General features: G+C 37.5%; 1 protein-coding gene across 18 annotated transcripts in view; it reads left to right on the top strand.

Moving 5' to 3' along the window:
- The window catches only part of LOC129922012 (uncharacterized), a 53,180-nt gene that overhangs the window by 14,028 nt on the left and 18,509 nt on the right, over positions 1 to 20,643 (top strand). For 5 of the 18 annotated variants that reach the window (XM_056005878.1, XM_056005877.1, XM_056005874.1 and 2 more), the window contains exons 1-5: positions 7,124 to 7,576; positions 11,845 to 11,896; positions 12,354 to 12,488; positions 13,952 to 14,134; positions 15,893 to 16,060. In XM_056005878.1, coding sequence (XP_055861853.1) covers positions 7,328 to 7,576; positions 11,845 to 11,896; positions 12,354 to 12,488; positions 13,952 to 14,134; positions 15,893 to 16,060 — 787 coding nt within the window. In that variant the 5' untranslated portion in view covers positions 7,124 to 7,327. Of the gene's footprint in view, positions 1 to 4,553; positions 4,737 to 5,656; positions 5,828 to 7,109; positions 7,577 to 11,844; positions 11,897 to 12,353; positions 12,489 to 13,951; positions 14,135 to 15,892; positions 16,061 to 16,862; positions 20,092 to 20,643 lie in introns of those variants that run through there. The other 13 variants (XM_056005879.1, XM_056005880.1, XM_056005881.1 and 10 more) reach the window with 12 other exon arrangements.

The following is a 20,643-nucleotide window of genomic DNA, read 5'->3' as shown; positions in this document are numbered from 1 at the left end:
AAGTCTTCACTAATGAAGCCGTTTGATGGTCTATGATTTCTCATTTAATCAATTTCCTGTAATCCTTATCATTGGAACGAGTCTTTCTTCTAAGTCTAAGCTTTACACATCCAAGTTCTTCTATTCACAATTCAGCTCAAGATTTCTACTTTGAGCTTGTGTGCAAGATGTTCATGAACGTCTATTTTATGTTGTTCATTTACGTGTCCTCTTTATTGTTCACTTTTTAAAGCTGGTCAGACATCTTGAGTTATCACTTTTCTTGCCTCCAGGGCCGGCCTTAGATAAATCGAGGCCCTAGGGGAACTGCATTTGGTGGCACTAAATGAAATGTGAACTACTGGCCCGAATTGCACTCCACAGCAGCACTTTCAGAACATATAATAATATGCGAACTGATGACTCCATGTGTCCCCCAGAGAGCCCTGCGCTCAATGGACTCAACGCTTTTAGTGGTGCCACATTTCTCCCTCAAAAGCTACGGTCATCAGGTTTTTTCAGTGCACGGACCAAAGGTTTGGAACTCACTCCCTAGTGATCTCAGACAGACAACATGCTACACTACTTTTAAGAAGAACATTAAGACTTATCTGTTTAAAACTTTTTTAGATTAGTTTGTCATTGTAGCTGTCGTGTTTGTGTTTGTACTGTTATTACAGCGCATGGAGCCTACATTTTGTTTGTTAACAGCGCTTTATAAATACAATTGTTATTATGTAAAGGCAAAGTATTAGCCCTCGACAACAAATCAGACTGATACGCTCCCTTGTCATGGCCGCATTTGTATTGTGAGTCTTGGACGTTGACGAGGAGGATCCTAACAATGGAATAGAGATGCTACAGAAGGATCCTAGGTATCATATTCAAAGACTGCATCACAAACCAAGAGATAAGAGACAGGGTTACCGCAAAGATTGGACCCCATGATGACCTGCTAACTAGCGTTAAAAAATTTATATTCATATTAAAAAATCATCGGGGCTCGCAAAGCCCTTCCTTTAGGGAACAGTACCAATAAAAAAAAATGAAGAAGAGGCAGACAGAGAAAGCGATGGGAGGACAACATAAAAGAATTGACGGGCCTGTCATTGAAAGAGGTTCTAAAGCAAAAGACATAGAGAAATGGAGAAAGACTGTCGACGAATCTTGCATGGTGCCCCAATGGTCCAACAGACTAAGGAATAGGTAAAGATAAAAAGTAAATGAAAAAAAGCAATATTTCACTTGGATACGAAACCCAGTTGCAGCCTTCATATTTTGTTACATCTAGTGTCGACAAATCCTTTTTTTTTTGTAGAGTGTTCTTGAGTTATAGATAGATTTAGGAAATTTAATGAGTAGCAATATAGGAACCATACGTGTAGTTCGACAAAGACAGAAACTACAAGATTAGAGATACTCTAAGAATAGTGACAAGAGAGACACTCAAGTTAGTAGAGCGGAAGACATTGGTCCATGTAAATAAATCTGTTCAACTTATTAACACTTTTTTTTAATCCATTGAGAGCGCCTGAGAAGCCGAGCATGAGGATTGAGTGATCTAAGTAGGAGCATAACTGTCTATTTAAGTTTCCTTTTCGTATTCGGCTCCTGTGGGTTAGGCCTTCTTCTGTCAGCTTTGTTCTCCCATGCCAGTTAGGGCAAAATGGAATCTGATTTAATTTAATATGTTATAATTATTCAGTAATATTATACTAATATTATTATTTCAAATAGGTAAAAAAAAACACTCATGATATCACAATTTACTTATCCATTTAGTTATGACTTGCTTACAAATCTGAAAGAACATATCCAAACCATATCCAGAACGAATCCTTAACCTATGTTCTAATAACGGAATCCTAATTTCTCTCAGGGATTGCTTTTGGTGAAACAATGTGCCGAACAAACGGGAAGAGCTCTTCTGTGATAGAAGATCGCCAAGAAGATCGCTATTCTATCTCTACTTCTCAAACGGTAGCACATGACCTGGCACATGGGTAATCCTTTGCTATTTAGTTTGTTGGAAGGCATTAATGCTGCTATAAGGAAACTCGCACAATTTGTCCAGATTCAGCGACATGTCTAAAGTGAATCAAGCTGTTGTGTCACAACAGATGGTGGCCTACTTCAACATCGAGACGTATATAAGATTAGGGTATATCTTATTCCCCATTTCACTTTCTTGTAGCCATCGACGATGTCATAAAAATACATTAAACGGGCTGCATTCGGATTTCAATCGAGTTGGATTTTGCAGACGACATAGCATTACTTTGAAATACAATTTAATGTATACTCGAGATGACGGATAAAGACGCCCTCAAAGTTATGCATATTGGGTGCAGGTTACCCAATACACCCATAAGCATTGGTTATACAGATCTTGAACAAATAGAAAAGTTAACCAAGCCTATTTAGAAGGTGTTATCTCAAGCGATGAAGATCATATCATGGTGTTGCATGTCGGATTTAAAAATTAAGGCCTATCTGAATAAACAAAATTAATTAGCCTGGAGATTAAAATCCAGCTTCTCAATACAATCATTGTCCCAGCGGCCCCCACGCTTCGAGACGTGGAAGGCTGAAACGAGGCTGAGTAGATGGCTGAGAAAGATACTAGGAATAACATACTGAGATAATGTACCCAATAGAGAAATATTTTCCCCTACAGGCCGTCTAAGGAAAGTGGCGACTGAATGTCGATTGACATTTGTGAGACATATCACATTAGACAAGACGAAACACGTTTACCAAAGTCAGACTTAAAGATGAAAGCCGAAAAGAGGAACGCAAAAACATGTCTAGCATGGCCTCACACTTTTTTAGAAGTCCTGAATTCCGTGGAGCCAGCTGGGAAAGGGCTGTGGATAGAGCTTGCAGCCCTATACGTCGAATGAGGCGTTTCAGTCTATGTGTTTCTGAACAGTTTAAAATAAACAATGCTAGGTTTGCCACTCAACTGGTTAGATTAGATGATTAGAGTGTCTTAATCTCACTCGTAGTGTTCCGGGACGAAGCCCCGGACGCCGAGCGTTTTTCTACATTTCTGAGCTTCAGAAACTCTTTTCCTGGTGTCTACAAGAAATTATTTTTCTCAAATTCAAGGTATTAATGTTTTAGTTTTAAAAGTTGCATTTTACTCACTTGGGTGTCACCCCCTGGTGGGTGTCACCAGGTGCGGACCGCACACCCCTAGTGACGCCACTGCGCTTAACCACTCAACCACCGCGTCTACTTAATTAGACTTATAAACAAATGGGCTAATAGCAAAAATAAAGGAGATGTGTTACATAGATTAGCTGATACGCCTAGCGATAGTGTTAAAAGTTTTGTTTCGTTGGGTACGTCAGCTGTGAGGAGAGGGGTGTTATGCTCTTCCGCATTGTATAGTACTTGAAAATGTAACTAAGTCCAACTAGAGGTAACACTGAACTCAATACTGGAACAGATAACACCAATGAAAGGCCAACAATCGATACATTGAGTCGACGCTGGTGTTAAAACAGCAAACACTTTTAATACTTAAGGTGGATCTAAGGTTAGAGAATAGAAAGAAATGACCAAAATATCACTTTTTCATTCTCATCATATTTATATTGTACAACCATTTCTCTATCAAATTCAGTTTATTTGAGGCAAGTATTCCTTCTAGAAGTATTTTAAAATAATTTTTGTATTAGGTGGGGTAGTGTTTGTTTACCTTAGCAACGACCATAAGCAGGTAAATATTTTTGTTTTTGTTTTTTTGTAAATAATACTTTTTAATTATTTTCTAATGAAGTTAAAATGCGATATGCTTATAGATATAAAGGAAGTAGCTAAGGGAATGTACTCTATTACTTCACTGTCCCAGTCAACAAAAGCATGTTTATTTTCTGTTGGATTTTGTGTCATTTCTAGCAACATTTTTTCGTTTTGGATTGCTGCTGGTGAAAGACTCTTTTGTATATTTTGATATTTAGATCTGTATTCATATTGCATTTTTATTTGTGTAACAATAATGGCCAATAAGCATAATAAAAGGCAAAGTTGTGGTAGAAAAAGAAAATTTCGTGGGAATAAATACACCAAGTCTGCAAAGTCTACAAGTTGTACAAGTAGTACAAGTGATGATCATGGACAAGTTGGTGAACAACAAGAGACACATCAAGCTGCTTCACCTAATGTAGATATTTCATCTGAATCAAGTTTATCAGATAATCCACTGGATTGTAATATCTTTTTAAACCTAGCATGTTTAAATAATTTCTTGGCAAGTTACTTGATATGTCCTAAATGCTTCAACTATTCTCTAAATTTGTTTTTGAATGAAAGCGCAAGAATTGGATTTTGTCAGGAACTAATTGTAAAATGCACTTCAGCTGACTGCTCATTTGAAGAAAGCTTTAGATCTTCTAAAGAAAATAGAGATGGTCAAAAAAGAGGATTTAGGGAAATAAATCTCAGAATGGTATCATTTGTAAGATCCATAGGTCGAGGTCACAGTGCGCTCTTGAATTTTTGTCAACACACAAACAGTCCAGCTCCTATTTCTGAAACATCTTATCAATCTGTAATGCATACCAGAGGCCTTGCATCTAAGAAAGTTGCAGAAGAAAGTATGGAAAAGGCTGCAAGGGAAGTGAAAGAAAAGGTTGGGATCAGCAACGAAGAAGGCATCACTGACTGCGGTGTGAGCGTTGTTGGGACATGGCAGCGTCGAGGGCACTCGAGCCATCATGGCGTTGTTACAGCCATATCAATAGAAACAGGTAAATGTTTAGACGCAGAAATTCTTACAAATAGCTGTAGACTGTAGACTTTGCACAAAATGGTCTAGTAAGAAAGGAACAGCTGATTATGATAAGTGGATTACCAAACACAAATGTAAAGTAAATCATGTTGGTAGTTCAGGGGAACTGTCCGATGTCCTCTATTACTAGCTGTCTATATAATTCTTCTTATTCTTATTGTAAAGAAGAAAGCGTCTTGATTCTAAAGCGTCGCTTAGAGAGTTCTTGTTTTTTAACTATCTTTCACGTCACTTGTCACTAAGTACAACTTTCCCCTTATTCCTGAAACAAATAACTAAATCCTAATCATGTCATAACAGGAGGAACTGCTGTGGGGAGAGGGGGAAACTACTGTGTCGTTGACATCGTTTCGACTATAGCAAATGACCAGGCATTCATTATCATTTTTATGAGATTATTCCTCATTCCATATGCTAGGACAAATTTGTACAAATGCTCCTTCTTCCCTAGCGCTATTAGAGCATGGAATGGGTTGCCTGAGCTAGCCAGGAAAACTAGTGACTTGGCGGAGTTTAGGTCATTGGTTAATATCCATGACTAAATGCATGACGCGTAGGACGTAATCATCTTCTTTTTTGAAATAACGTCTGTATCATATAAGATAAGATTCATAGTCGCAATTCACTGTCCTTTACATTGTTTAATTTATCATGAAATTCTTCAATAAAGAATTTTGCTATTACTTTAGTTCGCCTACCCGAGCAGTATTAGATTCAATTGAAAGCCTCCTGTAGGTTATGGCGGGCAGGAGACTTTGATTTTGTAATATATGAAGCGGTTAGTATACCACAAAGCAGCCATGTGAGGCAGGAAAAGACAAGACTTTCTTAAACAACCATACTAGGAAATTTAACTAGTTAATTTATTACAATTTGCAGCCTCTCAGCATGTCACGACGGAGAAAACAATCTCTGCAACGCTTCAGAGAGATACATTATGGGTTCTCCTGATGCGAAAAAAAAGCCTGGGACAGAGTATAATCCATGGCTGTTCTCTCCCTGCAGTGTCAGTTACTTTACCAGCTTTTTGAAGAAAAAATTGAGCTCCAGGTTGGTTTCTACATTGTTATGAAAACATTTATTTGTTTTTGTTTCAACTCAAGATCTGCATGTGGCTGTTGAAATTTGGTGGTGCCTCGAAAAGAACATGTATCTCAACCACTGGCGGAAAATGGTTATGTCTGTGCTGGTTGTGGCAAAGTATGTAGGTCGCAGATGGGGCTGTTTAGCCACGGAAAATACTGCATTCTTATAAATATTCGAAGACATGCCTTATTATTTACAAAGCTTGTATCAACTCCCTGTGTCTGTCTGGTGAAATGTTTGTACATGTTAATTCTCACGTACTCAATCTTGGAAAAAAAAAACTGAAATTTTGCCCAATTTCTTTTATCTGCCAGTACAAGAATCAAATAAAAAAAAAACCAATTAGTTAGTTAATTATTGTTAATGAATTGTTGGGTGTCTTTGTTTTGGTATCTCGAGCAAGGGAAAGAAATTTCACTGACTGATATGCTGAATTATTATTATTTGTAGAAAGAAAATTGTGTAAAATCCATTTTTATAGACATCTCTCAGGCAGAGGGGTTACCGTATTGGCTTGGGGAAGGCTGAGGAGACCTCGCGTTCGAACTCAGGCTGCTCACTTTTTTTTTACAAATACATTTAAAAAGCAATCACCCAGATACTCCCTTTTTTCTTCCCCCAATCCTTTTTCAACTGGTGCAGACACGTGATAGGATCATAGCGTATTAAAAACCTAAAAGTTAAACAAAAACAGTTGTTGAAAATATTTCTAATCGCGCATATTTATTATTGTTTGTCTAGAATCAAGATAGGCCCCTTATATTATAAATTTAATTACATGACTAATCCAAACTAATTGATATAACTAGATTTAATACTTTTTAAAATATTATTTTTATTTTGCTTGTTATTAGGTTATATTTGAGTTTGAGTCTGTCTTTTTTCAATTTTATAAGCTGAAAAACTGACATTTTTAAATAGTATTCGGCATCTGTAAGCATGCTTTCATTATGACACTTAGTTTAGTTTTGAGGCGCACTTCAGTAGACAGACTTTAAAACACCACATTTTAGTGACGCCCTTGTTAGTGAGTTTGATATTACTGATGTAGACTTTTAGTTTAGTGACTGGCTCGACTGTGTCCAATTCTGTAATAAAGTTAGTCATTGTGCTATCTCAAGTTTGGATTCTGTATCGACTCTCTGTGACTGTGTTAGCTATGTATTGATCTCGCACTGGTAATTCACTACACAGTACACCCAAGCATCTATGATTCTTACCAAGGTAATAGAGAATATAGAAATATATAAATGTTTTTTTCTTGAGGATTTGAATAAGAGATCGACCCTTTACAAAACAATTAGATGAATTAGATATTCATTATAAGACATCAGTTAGGCCACGTTAACGTCTGACTTCACATTCACTTTCACCTATCCTTTGGTCTGCTGGACTCTTGGTCACCACACAAGATCTGTCAACCTTCTTTCTTCATTCTTCTCTTTCATTTTCAATTTCATTCTGATGTTCTTTCTAAAGATATTGAATCCTGCCCTTTTTACCTGCCTGGGTGGACCACTTCGGGTGCCGATTTTGAGTTTGTGTTTCTACACAAACTGTCTTTGTAACCTTTTTTTTATTTTATTAAATCAGGCTTCCGAATCTAGACGCTCTATCACTGAAATCTGCCAAGCAATGTTATGTGCAGATGTTTTAAGAGGGTTATGTATCCCGCAGATAGCACTCATTGGAACATCTTGTGGCGATGGAAAGGTAAGCTTTCATCGATCCTCAATATATTTCAAAAACGTTTATCAACCACTGGTTGCATTAGGGTTATTGATCGGTGAAGAAACGCTAAGAAAATGCGGTTATTGTACTAGAACTAGCAAGACAAATCTAAGCCAAAAAGAAAAAAAAATTGTTCACTGAATTAAATTTTTAAAAAATTGTGAGAGGGCAGTAAGGCCTCGTGGTCCAAATGTCGTTAGTTTTACTTGGACCTGCAGGGTCACATGTATGCATGTTTCTTGTAGTTTCTATGCAGTCGTTCACCCTTGCAGCAGTATATCTTTGTTTTTGAGTCTTTGAACTTCCTTCCTTCACTCTCTCGCTCTCTTCCTTACTTCTTTCTCTTTTTATTCCTTCCTTCTTTTCTCTCTTTTTTCTCTCTTCCTTCTCTCTCCTTTTCATTCCTTTTCTCTCTCTCTCTCTCATCTATCTCTATTCTTTCTTTTCTCTCTGTTCCTACCTTCCTTCTCTCTCTCTTTTCATCCTTCCTTTTCTCTCTCTTTCTCTCTCTCTCTCATCTATATTCTTTCTTTTCTCCCTGTTCCTACCTTCCTTCTCTCTCTCTTTTCATCCTTCCTTTTCTCTCTCTTTCTCTCTCTCTCTCTCATCTTTCTCTATTCTTTCTTTTCTCTCTGTTCCTTCCTTCCTTCTCTCTCTCTTTTCATCCTTCCTTTTCTCTCTCTTTCTCTCTCTCTCATCTTTCTCTATTCTTTCTTTTCTCTCTGTTCCTACCTTCCTTTTCTCTCTCTTTCTCTCTCTCTCTCATCTATCTCTATTCTTTCTTTTCTCTCTGTTCCTACCTTCCTTCTCTCTCTCTTTTCCTTCCTCCCCTCTTTCTTTTTTTTTCATCCTTTCTTTCTTCTCTCTTGTTAGATAGCCTGTTTAGTTAGTTGGCTTGCGCACTTTATTAGACCGACAGTGAACATGCATTGTATAGTGACGACATCGACTTTGGGGTTAGAGGTTAGGATAGACTTTTAGAAAATCAGTTACTCTTGAAGGGTAAACATCGCTGTTAGTGACGGACTAGACTGTGGCCCATTCTCTGTATTAAAGATGGTTTATATTGTTCATCTGGATTTAACTTGGTTCTTGAGGCTTTGATCCTGTTGTAGCAGTTCATGTCTTGTAATGTGATGTTCATGTCCGAGTTCGCAGTTAAAATACATTCAACAAGGTACGCACGCACTTAGTATAATCAAGTATCTTTAGAGATACTTCAAGTACATCTGATTTACACATGCATCCGCACTCTCTATTTTTCTTCTTTCTCTCTATTTCCTCCTTCTGTCTCTCTTTTTTGCTTCCGCTCTCTTTTCCTTCCTTCTTTATCTCTCTTGTTTCTCCTTCTCTCTTTTTTTTCTTTCTTCTCTCTTTTCCTCCCTCCTCTCTCTCTCCCTCTCTTTTTTCCCCCTTCTCACTTTATTTTCCTTCCTTCTTTCACTCTCTTTTCCTTTTTTTGTTCCCTCCTTTTTTTTTTGTCCTTCACTCTCTCTTTTTCTTCCATCTTTCTCTCTCACCATTTCTCATGTTTCTGGGTATAGTCTAGCCCTAAACTCGCTTATTGTGACTCCACCCACTACAACTACTATTTCATTGGTAGTACTACTTGTGGCAGAAATAGCAATCATCGTCCCTTTCCCCCAATTCAGAGAAATAAATAAAGCAAAACTAATATTACAGAATCCTTAGTTAATGAGGCTTTAATGTTCAACCCCTACCCAGAGCGTAGCTAGGAATTTCCCATCATTTGGTAGCCCGGGAGGGGGGCTTGACCTCTTTGGGGGCCCTTGCATTTTGCGTAATATTTAATATTCAATGGAAAAAAAACACTCAATAGGGGCCCCCTCTCAAGTGGGGGCTGGGGGATTTTCAAATTCACCCCCTCCTCCCCCACCCTAGCCTCAGCCCCCTGTGGCTGCCTGGTAGTGCGGATTGCGCACTAGACTGTCGTTCAGATGTATCGATTGTCCAGGGTTTAAACCCTGCCCGGCCCGCTCCCATCCCCCATCGTCCTGCGGGAGGTTTGGACTAGGAAGTAATTATCTTCAACTCTGAATGAACATCCGAAACATGCAAAACATTTTACAACATTTTACATTTTACCACCAACAAAAATCAACGGGTTACATTGATAAAGTAAATACATGAAAACTCAAGCAATAAAATAAGCTTGACTAAAACAAAAAAAATGTAATTCCCTCCACTAAATAAATTGATCTGTTTTGTTATCAGTCGCCCCATAAAACAGTGCAGAGATATGCTCTTTCTATCTTTGGTTCAATTTTGAGTCAGTATCTAGGTCAGTTCAAAGTTCATAGTGATGTTATAGAATTTTTTTGTTACCAGGAAGAACTAACAAAATCTTTTTTTTTTCTGCATTTACTTAGAAACTAATTCATACGTAGAGATTAATTCACGTGTAGGCCTAAACTATTCCTAATAATTATTTAAATAGTTTGAGGAACACCAAGTCAGGCCTCTCGGAACACAAAGGTTCCGCGGAACACTATTAAGAAAACACTGGTCTAAATGTTGATGAAATTCTTTTTTAAATTTACAAATAATAGAAGTACATCATTTTTTTACAAAGCTTTTATCAATTCACTCTGTCTGTCTGTATGGCAAAAAGTTTGTACCTGTTATTTCTCCCACACCCAATCTCGTATTTAGCTGAAATTTTGCTTCATTTTTTTTTTACCTGATAACACAAGAATAAAATTTTAAAAATAGCTAATTGGTTAATTAACTATTGATAATGAATTATTTTTTTAAATAAGGGAAAGAAATCGTACTTAAAAGATGTGGTGGCATAAGTTGAATTAGTCCGCTTGAGGAATCTTTAGCCCTGAGGGAACATTTTTTTAAATTCATTTAAAAGGAGATCATGTAAGCATTCTCCGAGATACCCCCCCTTCTCCCCTCCCCCTTTCACAACTGGTCTAGACAAGTGATAGGATCATAGCGCATTGATTAAGCTAAATGAAAACCATTGGTGTAAATATTTCTATCACACAGATTTATATATCTAGGTCAGTCTGCTGTACAATTACATAAAGATAGACTAATACTATAGATAAAAAACGAGCTATTTATAGAGACATTACACAATTTAAGTTCAGAAATATCATACGGTGCTTTGGTCTGACCACATTCCAGATACAGAAATCCTAAACTAAGCCAACATGAACAGTATCGATGTCACAGTAAAAAAAGATCCCAATTTCGATAGGCGGGAGTTGTAGTCCGCATGCAAGATAATCGCCTTTCTGTACGGCCTTTGTCCGGGGAGTTGTGTGTAGGAAAGCGCTCCCAATGGGGGTCAATGCAATCAGCAAGCACTATAAAGACACTCTCAAGAGCTCCAGTGTAATATTGACATTTACCGCTGGGAAGCACTAGCTCTCAATCTCTCCTCATGGAATGAAGCTGTGAGTGTTGGAGTCTTGAGATTTGAAGCAAGAAGAGTGACCAGCGTGAAAAAGCACCAAACTAACAACTAACAAAAAGCTGAGAGAAAAAAGCAGGCCTATCTGCAACTGGCCCAACCCACCCATGCCACGTATGCGGTCAGCTTTTTAAAGTGAGGATCGGACTTTACAGTCATCTACGAATCCATAGGATATGAGAAATGTGCTCATCTTCGATCACGAAGGAGGATATATATATAAATTATTTCTCTAGTGCTATTAATGCATGGAATGGGTTGCCTGAGCTAGCTAGGAAAACTAGTGACTTGCAGAGTTTAGGTCATTGGTTAATATGCATGGCTAAATGCATGACGCGAAGGACGTAATCATTTTCTTTTTTTTGAAGTAACGTCTATATTATATAAAATTAGATATATATTTACATATAAGGAAAAAAAGTAAAGTTTACCTTTCAGACCATACGGTCTATATCTCAGATGTTGTTAATGTAACCTGTTTCTGTGGCCTATGGTTAAGGAAGGTGTCATGTGGCCAGTACAACGACCAACTGCCTTTAATTTTATTCAACTAATGTCAGGTACTCATTAGAGCTGGGTGGACTCAGAGATGCTCTTAAGCTCCCGAAATTAAAAATCCCAGTCTATAATTACATGACTGATTTTAACTAATTGATTCAATTACATTTAATATAACTTTTGTTGTTTTTTTTAAAGTGTTTTTATGTTCTTCTTGGTAAGATCTTGAAACAAAATAAGTAATTTATCACACAGTTTATAAAATTTTAATCATTGAATTTTTAAATACCTGTCTTTGTTTCAGGTCTGCATAAATGGACAATGTGTCAGCGACCCATACGCTCCTCAAATTGATGGTGTGTAACTTAAAGATCTTAAATATTCTTTTTCTTATTCACCTAATCAGAACTGAATATTGATTTTTTAAAATAAACTAATTTATATTGGTACTATGGGAGGATTACATAACATATGTATACGATAATAGGCCAAATGTTTTTGAAATTATGGTCGCTTTAGTTGTGTCCATTGTAAAACACATTTTTTAAAACTGCCATCAATGTACCTTTATGTACATTATAAAGCTAACTTAATTTTCCCAGCAATACTTTTCTCTTTAGAAGTAGTAAATCTTAATACTGTGCTATTGCTGCTACTCTATGGTTAATGCAGCTCTGTTAATTAACTAATGATAATGAATTATTTTTTTAAATAAGGGAAAGAAATCGTACTTAAAAGATGTGGTGGCATTAAGTTGAATTAGTCCGCTTGAGGAATCTTTTGAGCAGTTCTGTTACATTTTACTCTCTCTAGAAAACTGTGCATTTGGAGACAGACCGAGCTATTCTTGCAGTTTGTTTATCAATGACTTTATGGGCAACAGTTACTCTACTCTTGGCTATCGAGCATGTTGTGACACGTGTAACAATGCGTCTAGGCCCGTGAAAGGTAAACCTCAATACACACTTTCAATGATCTATTACATCATACATAATGCCATACATGTCAATCCATGTCTAGTAACGCTTAGAGTATCTTAGAGGAATGTAATCCTTCAGAATTAAGATATATTGCTAAATATGTAGGCTTTGGTCTCCTTAGATAAATGTAGATGTTATTTCTCCAACACCTATTCTTGTATCAAGTGGAAACTTGAATAATTATTCATTGTAGCTAAGAAAACATGAATCAATTAAAAATAAACCCATTAGTCAATTCATTATTGGCAATTAATTATTGTGTTTGATATCGAATAAAGGAAACTACTTCTACATTATTTAGAACTAAAGCTGTAAATGCGGGTTTTTTTCCTTCCTATTGCTAACTGAAGAAGGTGAAGATCCGGACACCTACCTGTTCGAGTTAGAGCCCGATGTAGTAGAGCTGTTGATTACTTCTAAAGAACAAATGTTGGCTGACTTTTAGAATGTGTTCAAGTGTGAGCTTACAGAACGAGACCTGTGCCAGGGTAGAACAGATGTACACCTCAGTGGAAGAGATGACGAGCCCCGAGCTGAAAACTTTAAACGAGGTGGTAGAAACCCAGAGCCACGAAATACACAGCTACAATGGCCATGTTAGTGAAGATGGTGCCTTCTGTAACATCAATAGCAAGCCGTATGAAAGTAACTCCTATGACAAAAAATGTGGTGATTGCTACGATTTCCTCAACGAGTACAGAATCATTTCACTTCACGTTACCTCGCAATGTGACCAGTACGAGGCGAAGTCAGAACCAGCAAAGTGTGTGAAGTCCGGAGTAAGACAAGGTTTTTGGACATTCAGTTATTGCCAATTGTGATGTATTTGAAATGAAAATGTTACTGTTATTTTGGAGCCCTGGGGTGAGGTTCTTTAAGTTCGTCGTGTCGTGTGGTGCGGTTTGCAGAGAGCCTGGATATGGGAGATTCGTTACAATACCTATGATAGGGCACTCAAAATGTTGGCCAATAGTAAGTAATGCCTGGCTGATTTTGACACTCAGTCCGCCTCTGTACCAAACGGTGATAATTATCTATACGAATCCATAATTATTAAATGGAGTTGACAATTTTCATAGTGCAATGCCAAAAAAAAAACACATACATATTTTATAGTTCGTCCATCGTGGTTTTGCACTGGGGTTTTGTGCTTCCTCATGTGGTTGGTCAGATCTATGTGAGCCCGGAATGTTTGGCTGCAAGCTGGGCAGGTTATTCCAGCTGGAGCTAGTGTAATTGGCCTTGCTTTTCTTCTCTGGCGTTTTTCTTCTGCCAGCGCTGTTCTATTTTCCTCAGCAATTTGTGCGCCACATATGCTCTATTAAAAGACACAGAGCGAATCGATAGTTCATAACTTTACACACCAGAAAGACTTTTTAAAAAGAATTCTCCATAGAGGCCTAATTTAAATTTGAGATTGTACCACTTTAGGCTGTGAATACGGAGATAGAATCATCGATTGTACAAAAGATCACTGCTTGAATTCTCAAGTGGATTGCTGCGGCACGTGTAACTATGGCACACCCTTTACCCCAACGTACAGCACCAGAAGAAGCTCACCTAAAAGATTAGCCACGACAGTAAATCCCCTTGTGCTATTCACTTCAATTAAAGGTAGGAAACTTTGTTGACATTTAATGGGATGTATGAGCTCCTAGTTTTTAACAATAAGTACTATCAGGCGTTCATATGCAATTCTTGTGAAAAGTTTCTATCAGATTGTTTCTATTTAATAATTTGATTGCCAGGGGAACAAAGGATTTTTTGTGTCTGTTTGTCTTTGCTATCGGTGTTTTGTATCTCTTTAGTGATGGTAAAATCACAAAATCCTGACCCAAAGGGTGACCTTTTATTTCTAGAATCTTTTTAGCTTGTAGCTGCCCGAATGGGTTTTTTTTTTTTTTGCCAATGATTTTACCAGCAGCATTTAGGATTCTATGCAATTCTTGATAGAAATGAGAAAGCTGGGTGAGCTTTGATGTTCTCGATTAGTGACATCGTGATATATATGCATTTTCGTAATAGCTACTCGGATTTGCAGGCGCTCTCAATTACTCATAAGACTTCGAAGCACTTTAAAATATGTATTCACAAGCGGTAAAGGTCAATGAGTAGCCATACATGGGCGTCATTATCGTTACAAATTGAATCGTCTCTTCTTCTAGCTACACTTTTTAGTTTCGGGATTTGTAGTTAAAGATTTCTTAACTCTACTTGATATCCTAATATCTTCTTTTTTTTTTATCTCACTCGATGTGAGGACGTAACTGGAGCGGTGGTTCTCACACTGTATTGTTGTGGTTACAGTACAAGAACATGAAGACATTTCCGGGCGGGGTACGGGAACGACAGGCGCCACGTATATGGGACGATCCAATCGTAGTTATGATCGCTGCCATTGTGGAACCTTCAGACAAGACTTCATGCCTGGTCGTTGAATAAGTTCGTTCCCAATGAATTGTCTGGATAATGGCACTTACGGCGTCGATTATCTACTGGACATTTTACAAGGTGATATTGTAGGTTTGCAGCTGTACTGCCCACTAACAGGTAGCGAGAATATTCTTAGGGATGTTTAGGGCCTCGAAGGTGGCTGCATGGTCAGTTGTCATTATCCCCTCGTTTAATATAATAAGGCTTATCTTCGAGTCCGAAGATCAGTTTCAAATGTGTATCCCGCGGCCTTTGTGAGTGACCTCCAGCTGTCTTGTTCTGAGGCCGCATGCAACCAGGTACTATGTCAGCTAGGGCAAGTTAGCGCCTAAGCTGGTCTTTGAAGCCTTTCCATGGGGCGCCTCTGTTACGTCGACCACCTTTTAGCTCACCAAAAAAGACTGCTTTTGGCATACGTTCGTCCCCCACACGGGAATCATGCCCTGCCCAGCGTAACTGTCGGACCATAAGAAGTCCCTCTAATATAACAAGGTATAATGTTATTTTATATTATTTCTATAGTCGCTTAGTCTCTAAACTTAGGCTCTCATATTTTATTTTCTATCGATTCACTTGTCTGTCTGGTAAAAAGTTTGAACACGTTTTTTTTTCTCACACTCATTCTCGGATCTACGACAAGGAATGCGGCAAAGATTTGGCAATGTTGAAAATTTAATTTTTTTTTTTTTTTGTGTGGGGATCTGATTTCTGCAGTTTACCAGTGTTTTGACATGCTTATCTTTAAATACTTTTATGTCTACAGGTTTTTCTTTTGTTACATTTCCCAGGCCTCATTTAGCATAATTCTTCTTCTTTGTTGCCAAGCATTGTATATGCGAATCTAAAACAATAAAACTGTACTTTGCAAAAGCCGCTCTTTTTTTTTGAGCATTCAGTATATAGTCTTGTAATGTATTTTTTTTTTTAAATACTGTACAGATTGTGAACAAGGAGATCAAGACTTGAGACCAGAACTGTGCACTAACTTTAGCGTCTGCCTAATACAGCCAACACAGTGCTGTCACTACTGCTCGTCATATTACACGTCTGCAACTACAAGTACCACGACAACGAGACCATTGATACCATCCACTTCACCCAAAACTAGTAGGCAATGTATTGGTAGTAAATATGACGTTAAAAAAATACTTTAAAAAAAAAACAAAGCTTATATTAATTTCTATCAATTAGTTTGGATCAGTCATGTAATTAAATTTGTAATAGAGCTAGACTAACATTAATACATCTGCGATTAAATATATTTTATACCAAATGTTTTTGTTTAGCGCTATCTCATCTTTTTGGCGTTCTCAATACACTATGATCTTATCACTTTTATCAACCGGTTGGAAAGAAGGAGAAAGAACGGGGTATCTGGGTGATCGCTTTTAAAGTGTATTTAAAAAAAAAAGGTAACGACCGAACTTTGGGGCTAAAGCCTTCTCAGGCTTCTCAAGCCAACACGGTAACCATACTAAGCCTCAGACGGCAGCCTAATATAAAGGAGCTTATACCACGACTTCAATCAAGTGTTATTTATTTTCATTGTTACAGATACCAAACAAAGTAATTAATTACCAATAGTTATTTAACAAATTTGGTTAATTAGTTTTTTGTTTTCTTATGCACCGACGTATGTAAAACAAATTAGGCCATTTACTGCTTCGTACTGCTTCCTGCGAATGCGTGTTGAAAGTGTTAGAGAGAAGAATCCAAGATGGAATAATGTAAACAAAGTCATTATTGAAATGTTATTAATGGTTTCTCAACATTAAAGTATCCATCGTCTACTATATATATGAGTTAGTTTGTACATAATTAAGAGTCTTCGTCAGTTCGTAATATTTTCCTTAAATTCGTGGTTGTTCATATTTGATACTGTTCCATATCTCAAGCTTAAACTCTACAGAATGTGAACCGGGAGATTTAGATTTGAGACCCGAACAATGTCTTAGCCCTAGTGTCTGCAAGACACAGCCATTACAGTGCTGTAACTATTGCTCGTTTTATTTCAAAACTGAATCAATTACCACACCAACAATACCATTTATTACACCCATTTCACCAAAACGTAAGATATTTAGAATATATTTGTAATCAATTCGACACCTAAACACTTAGACGACTTAGATCTAGAGCTAGGCCTAGTTGAAGTAGTCCTGAACATGACATCTGTACTCGGCATTTGTAACCGTGTTTGTATTCATATCGATACAGCGCTGGTGGCGACTTGGGTAGAGTTAATGGTGTGTGTACAACTAGCACAAGTAACAGAGGCCAGCGCTAGGTGAATCAGGGCCGACCTTATGAGATTGGAAGTCATAGGCGAAGTGAATTTTGGTGAAATATAAAATTTATGCCAAGTGAAAATATAAATATATATAAGACTGAAACAAAGAAATTACGCATTTTAAATTATTAAAAAACTTACCTGTATGATGTAGAGCTTAGAGCTAGACCAGTAGACAGTGAGCTATAGACTTAAATTCTGTTTGAGATTTGATCTGGATGATGTAGAGCTTAGAGCTAGACCTGTAGACATTGAGCTATAGACTTTTGTTTGAGATTTGATCTGGATGATTTAGAGCTAGACCAGTAGACATTGAGCTATAGAATTCTGTTAGTTTGAGATTTGATCTGTATGATGTACAGCTTAGAGCTAGACCAGTAGACATTGAGCTATAGACTTCTGTTTGAGATTTGATCTGGATGATGTAGAGCTTAGAGCTAGACCAGTAGACATTGAGCTATAGACTTCTGATAGTTTGAGATTTGATCTGTATGATCTAGAGCTTAGAGCTAGACCAGTAGACATTGAGCTATAGACTTCTGATAGTTTGAGATTTGATCTGTATGATCTAGAGCTTAAAGCTAGACCAGTAGACATTGAGCTTGTTAGACACCTTATTTATATAGGTTAGTTATTTAGCAACGCACCATAGAAGACGCATATTGAACGGGACTAGTGACGTTTGGGATATGTTGGGTTAGAGACCGGAAAATCAGTTAGCGATAGAATATTCCAGGGTAACGACGTGTTTAGTGACAGGGACTTCTACTGTGGCCTTTTTATCAGAATAAACCTATGTTGAATAGTTCATCAGAGTTGACTACATCTCTTCACTTGTTAAAACAGGTGTTGTTTTATTCTATATGTATTGTTGTTCAACTACACGGAATACACCCGAACATCTATACTCAAACGCTTGCAGAGTAATTTGGTTGAAATCCAACAGTCATCCATAGTTGACTTCAAGACAGCCTGAATAAGCAACATCACAGTGGCGACCCCCGACGCTCGAAGCCGAACCTCGAAGCCGAACATCGAACCGGACCTCGAAGCTGAACGTTTACTCAGGTGAGGGTCGTGCACTCGAAGTTATAAAGTTTCATCGGAGTACGGCTGAACACAGAATCATCGCAGAGTGACTTTGTTCTAGATCTACATGCAGTCGTCACCTGTTTGATCGCACGTTCAACGAGCCGTTAACTCAGGGTGACCTTCGTCAGGACAGTAATCATCGCAACGCCTGATCTTCATATGCTGAATCGACCTACAACCAGAGAAACCGTTCATTCATAACGGGTGAGAGATCGTTAGTGAACCTGTTGGACATATTTTTTCTTCGTCATAGGAGCCACATCGAGTATCAAGTTTTACCTCGTCAGTTTCGAGAAGGACAGTTTGCCCGCTGTCAGAAGTATTGTGAGTACTACAAGTTTGGTAGCTAACTAAATCGAAATCGCTCTGTCGTCGTACCCTTTGAGAGATTCTTGTGGAGCAGTTTGCTCATTGAACCGGTTGCTTGCCACTTTTATAACGGTCACTGTGTTTAACCTTTGGAAGGTTAGTAAAATCGTATTTTTCGTTGCTGGACATTGATATATTTAGTATTCGTTGGTCTAGACGATATCTAGACGTGCTGATATTGAAGTTGTGGAAACAGCTACATCCACTTAATTCGTTGAAAACGGTTAATCGTGTAACGGAACGTCGTCGGAGGTGACCTTGGTCTCACCTAGTCTACATTGGACAGTTTGGTCTAGTGAAGCAACGTACAACAGCAAACTTCGTCGTACTACCAGAGTAGCAGCAGAAGCAGTGAACTATTTTAGAGAACCGTTATTCGTCAGCCCAGATCAAGTCATCGTCAAGAAAGCCGTTATTCGTCAACCCAGATCAAGTCATCGTCAAGAAATTCGTTATTCGGCAGTCGTCCAGATCAAGTTGCCGTCAAGAGACTGTTATTTGTCAGTAGTCACCTACACAAATCAAGTCATCGCCAGAAGAACCGTTAACCTATTCGTCAGTAACTGTGTACACAAAGTCGTCGGAACTACACATACGGTCATCAACAGTCGCCGAAGGAACTGAAACATTTTGCTGTGGCATATCAGGACATCTGTGGCATTACATGGGATACTCGACACGGATTGTATCCACTGGTAGCACCGGAGAACAGAGTCAGAACTGGAAGAGAGGCAGTGGAATTTGTTGTGATCTAGCATATTCGGGAGTCCGAACAAAGGGATCTTTCTTATCAAAAGCTAAGTGCCATTTTTCTTATTAGTATATGTTTAGATTGCCCTTAGAAATAGATTTTGTCTAAATTTGGTATGTTAGCCTGAGTAAAATTCAGGTGGTGCTGAAGCCTTAAACCCGTTCGGGGTAAAGACATAATTTAGATGAAAAGCTATATTATACGTTTAGGGTTGTAATTTGTTTTGTTTGTGTAAACGTCATATCCGTTGTTGCCTAGTTACTTCGTGACGTTATCATTGTGTGCCATATTGTCATATCCCAACCCATAGCGATAGTCTCATTTAATTATTTCATTTGTTTATATTATTTTAAATTATTTATTTTTATTAATTTAATTAGATCTGTAATTTTTTTTCACTCAATGATAGAAAGTGCGGGTAGGATTCTTTTACTGTGAATCAGACTAAAATAATTTTAGTTTGAGCGGTTAAAATCAAATATGATTTTGCCATGAGAATAATGCCGAAACTGGCTATGTAGTCAAACACTGTCGTCTGGCTAAATATAGATCTACAAATTTTGTACATCTCTTTGGTACATTTGATTATCTAGACTCGAATTTGGAATATTATCATTAATTGAAAGATGAATGAAGGTAGTACATTCTAGATATATATATCCTGTTGAAGATATATTTGACATTGTATAAACATATTTGTTTCATATGGTTGAATGGAACCATAATCTACTCTAGATCTAGACTCTAGACAGTCTTTGAATTTACTCTAGACACTTCATTCACATCAGATTTTAAAATTGATCATAGTTATTCATACTAATAGTCATAGTGCTCTTGATAACTATAGATCTAAAAGGTATTATTATACATACTATAATATACTAGATTTAAATTTGTGTGATACTAGATCTAATATACAGATCTGAATATAACTCAGACTAGATTTACTCATTTACTTAATCTATAGATAGGGACATAACACTTAAAACTTGTATAAAAGTGTGTAAAAACTTAAATATATAATAAGTTTAAAGTATAGCCATAACCAATATAGGCTAAGTAAAAAATATATATAAAATATAAAACACAATGGCTACATCATCATATGTGGACCTTAAGGAGGTTAAGGAAACAGCTATGCAGGATGGAAAGGCCATGGAGTTAAAAGGAAAGGACTTAGCAGCTTAT

Source organism: Biomphalaria glabrata, chromosome 12 (genome assembly GCF_947242115.1).
Source record: "Biomphalaria glabrata chromosome 12, xgBioGlab47.1, whole genome shotgun sequence".
Lineage (NCBI taxonomy): Eukaryota > Metazoa > Mollusca > Gastropoda > Planorbidae > Biomphalaria > Biomphalaria glabrata.
Note: the sequence above shows the minus strand (reverse complement) of the source record. Positions and strands in the feature narration are given on the sequence as shown.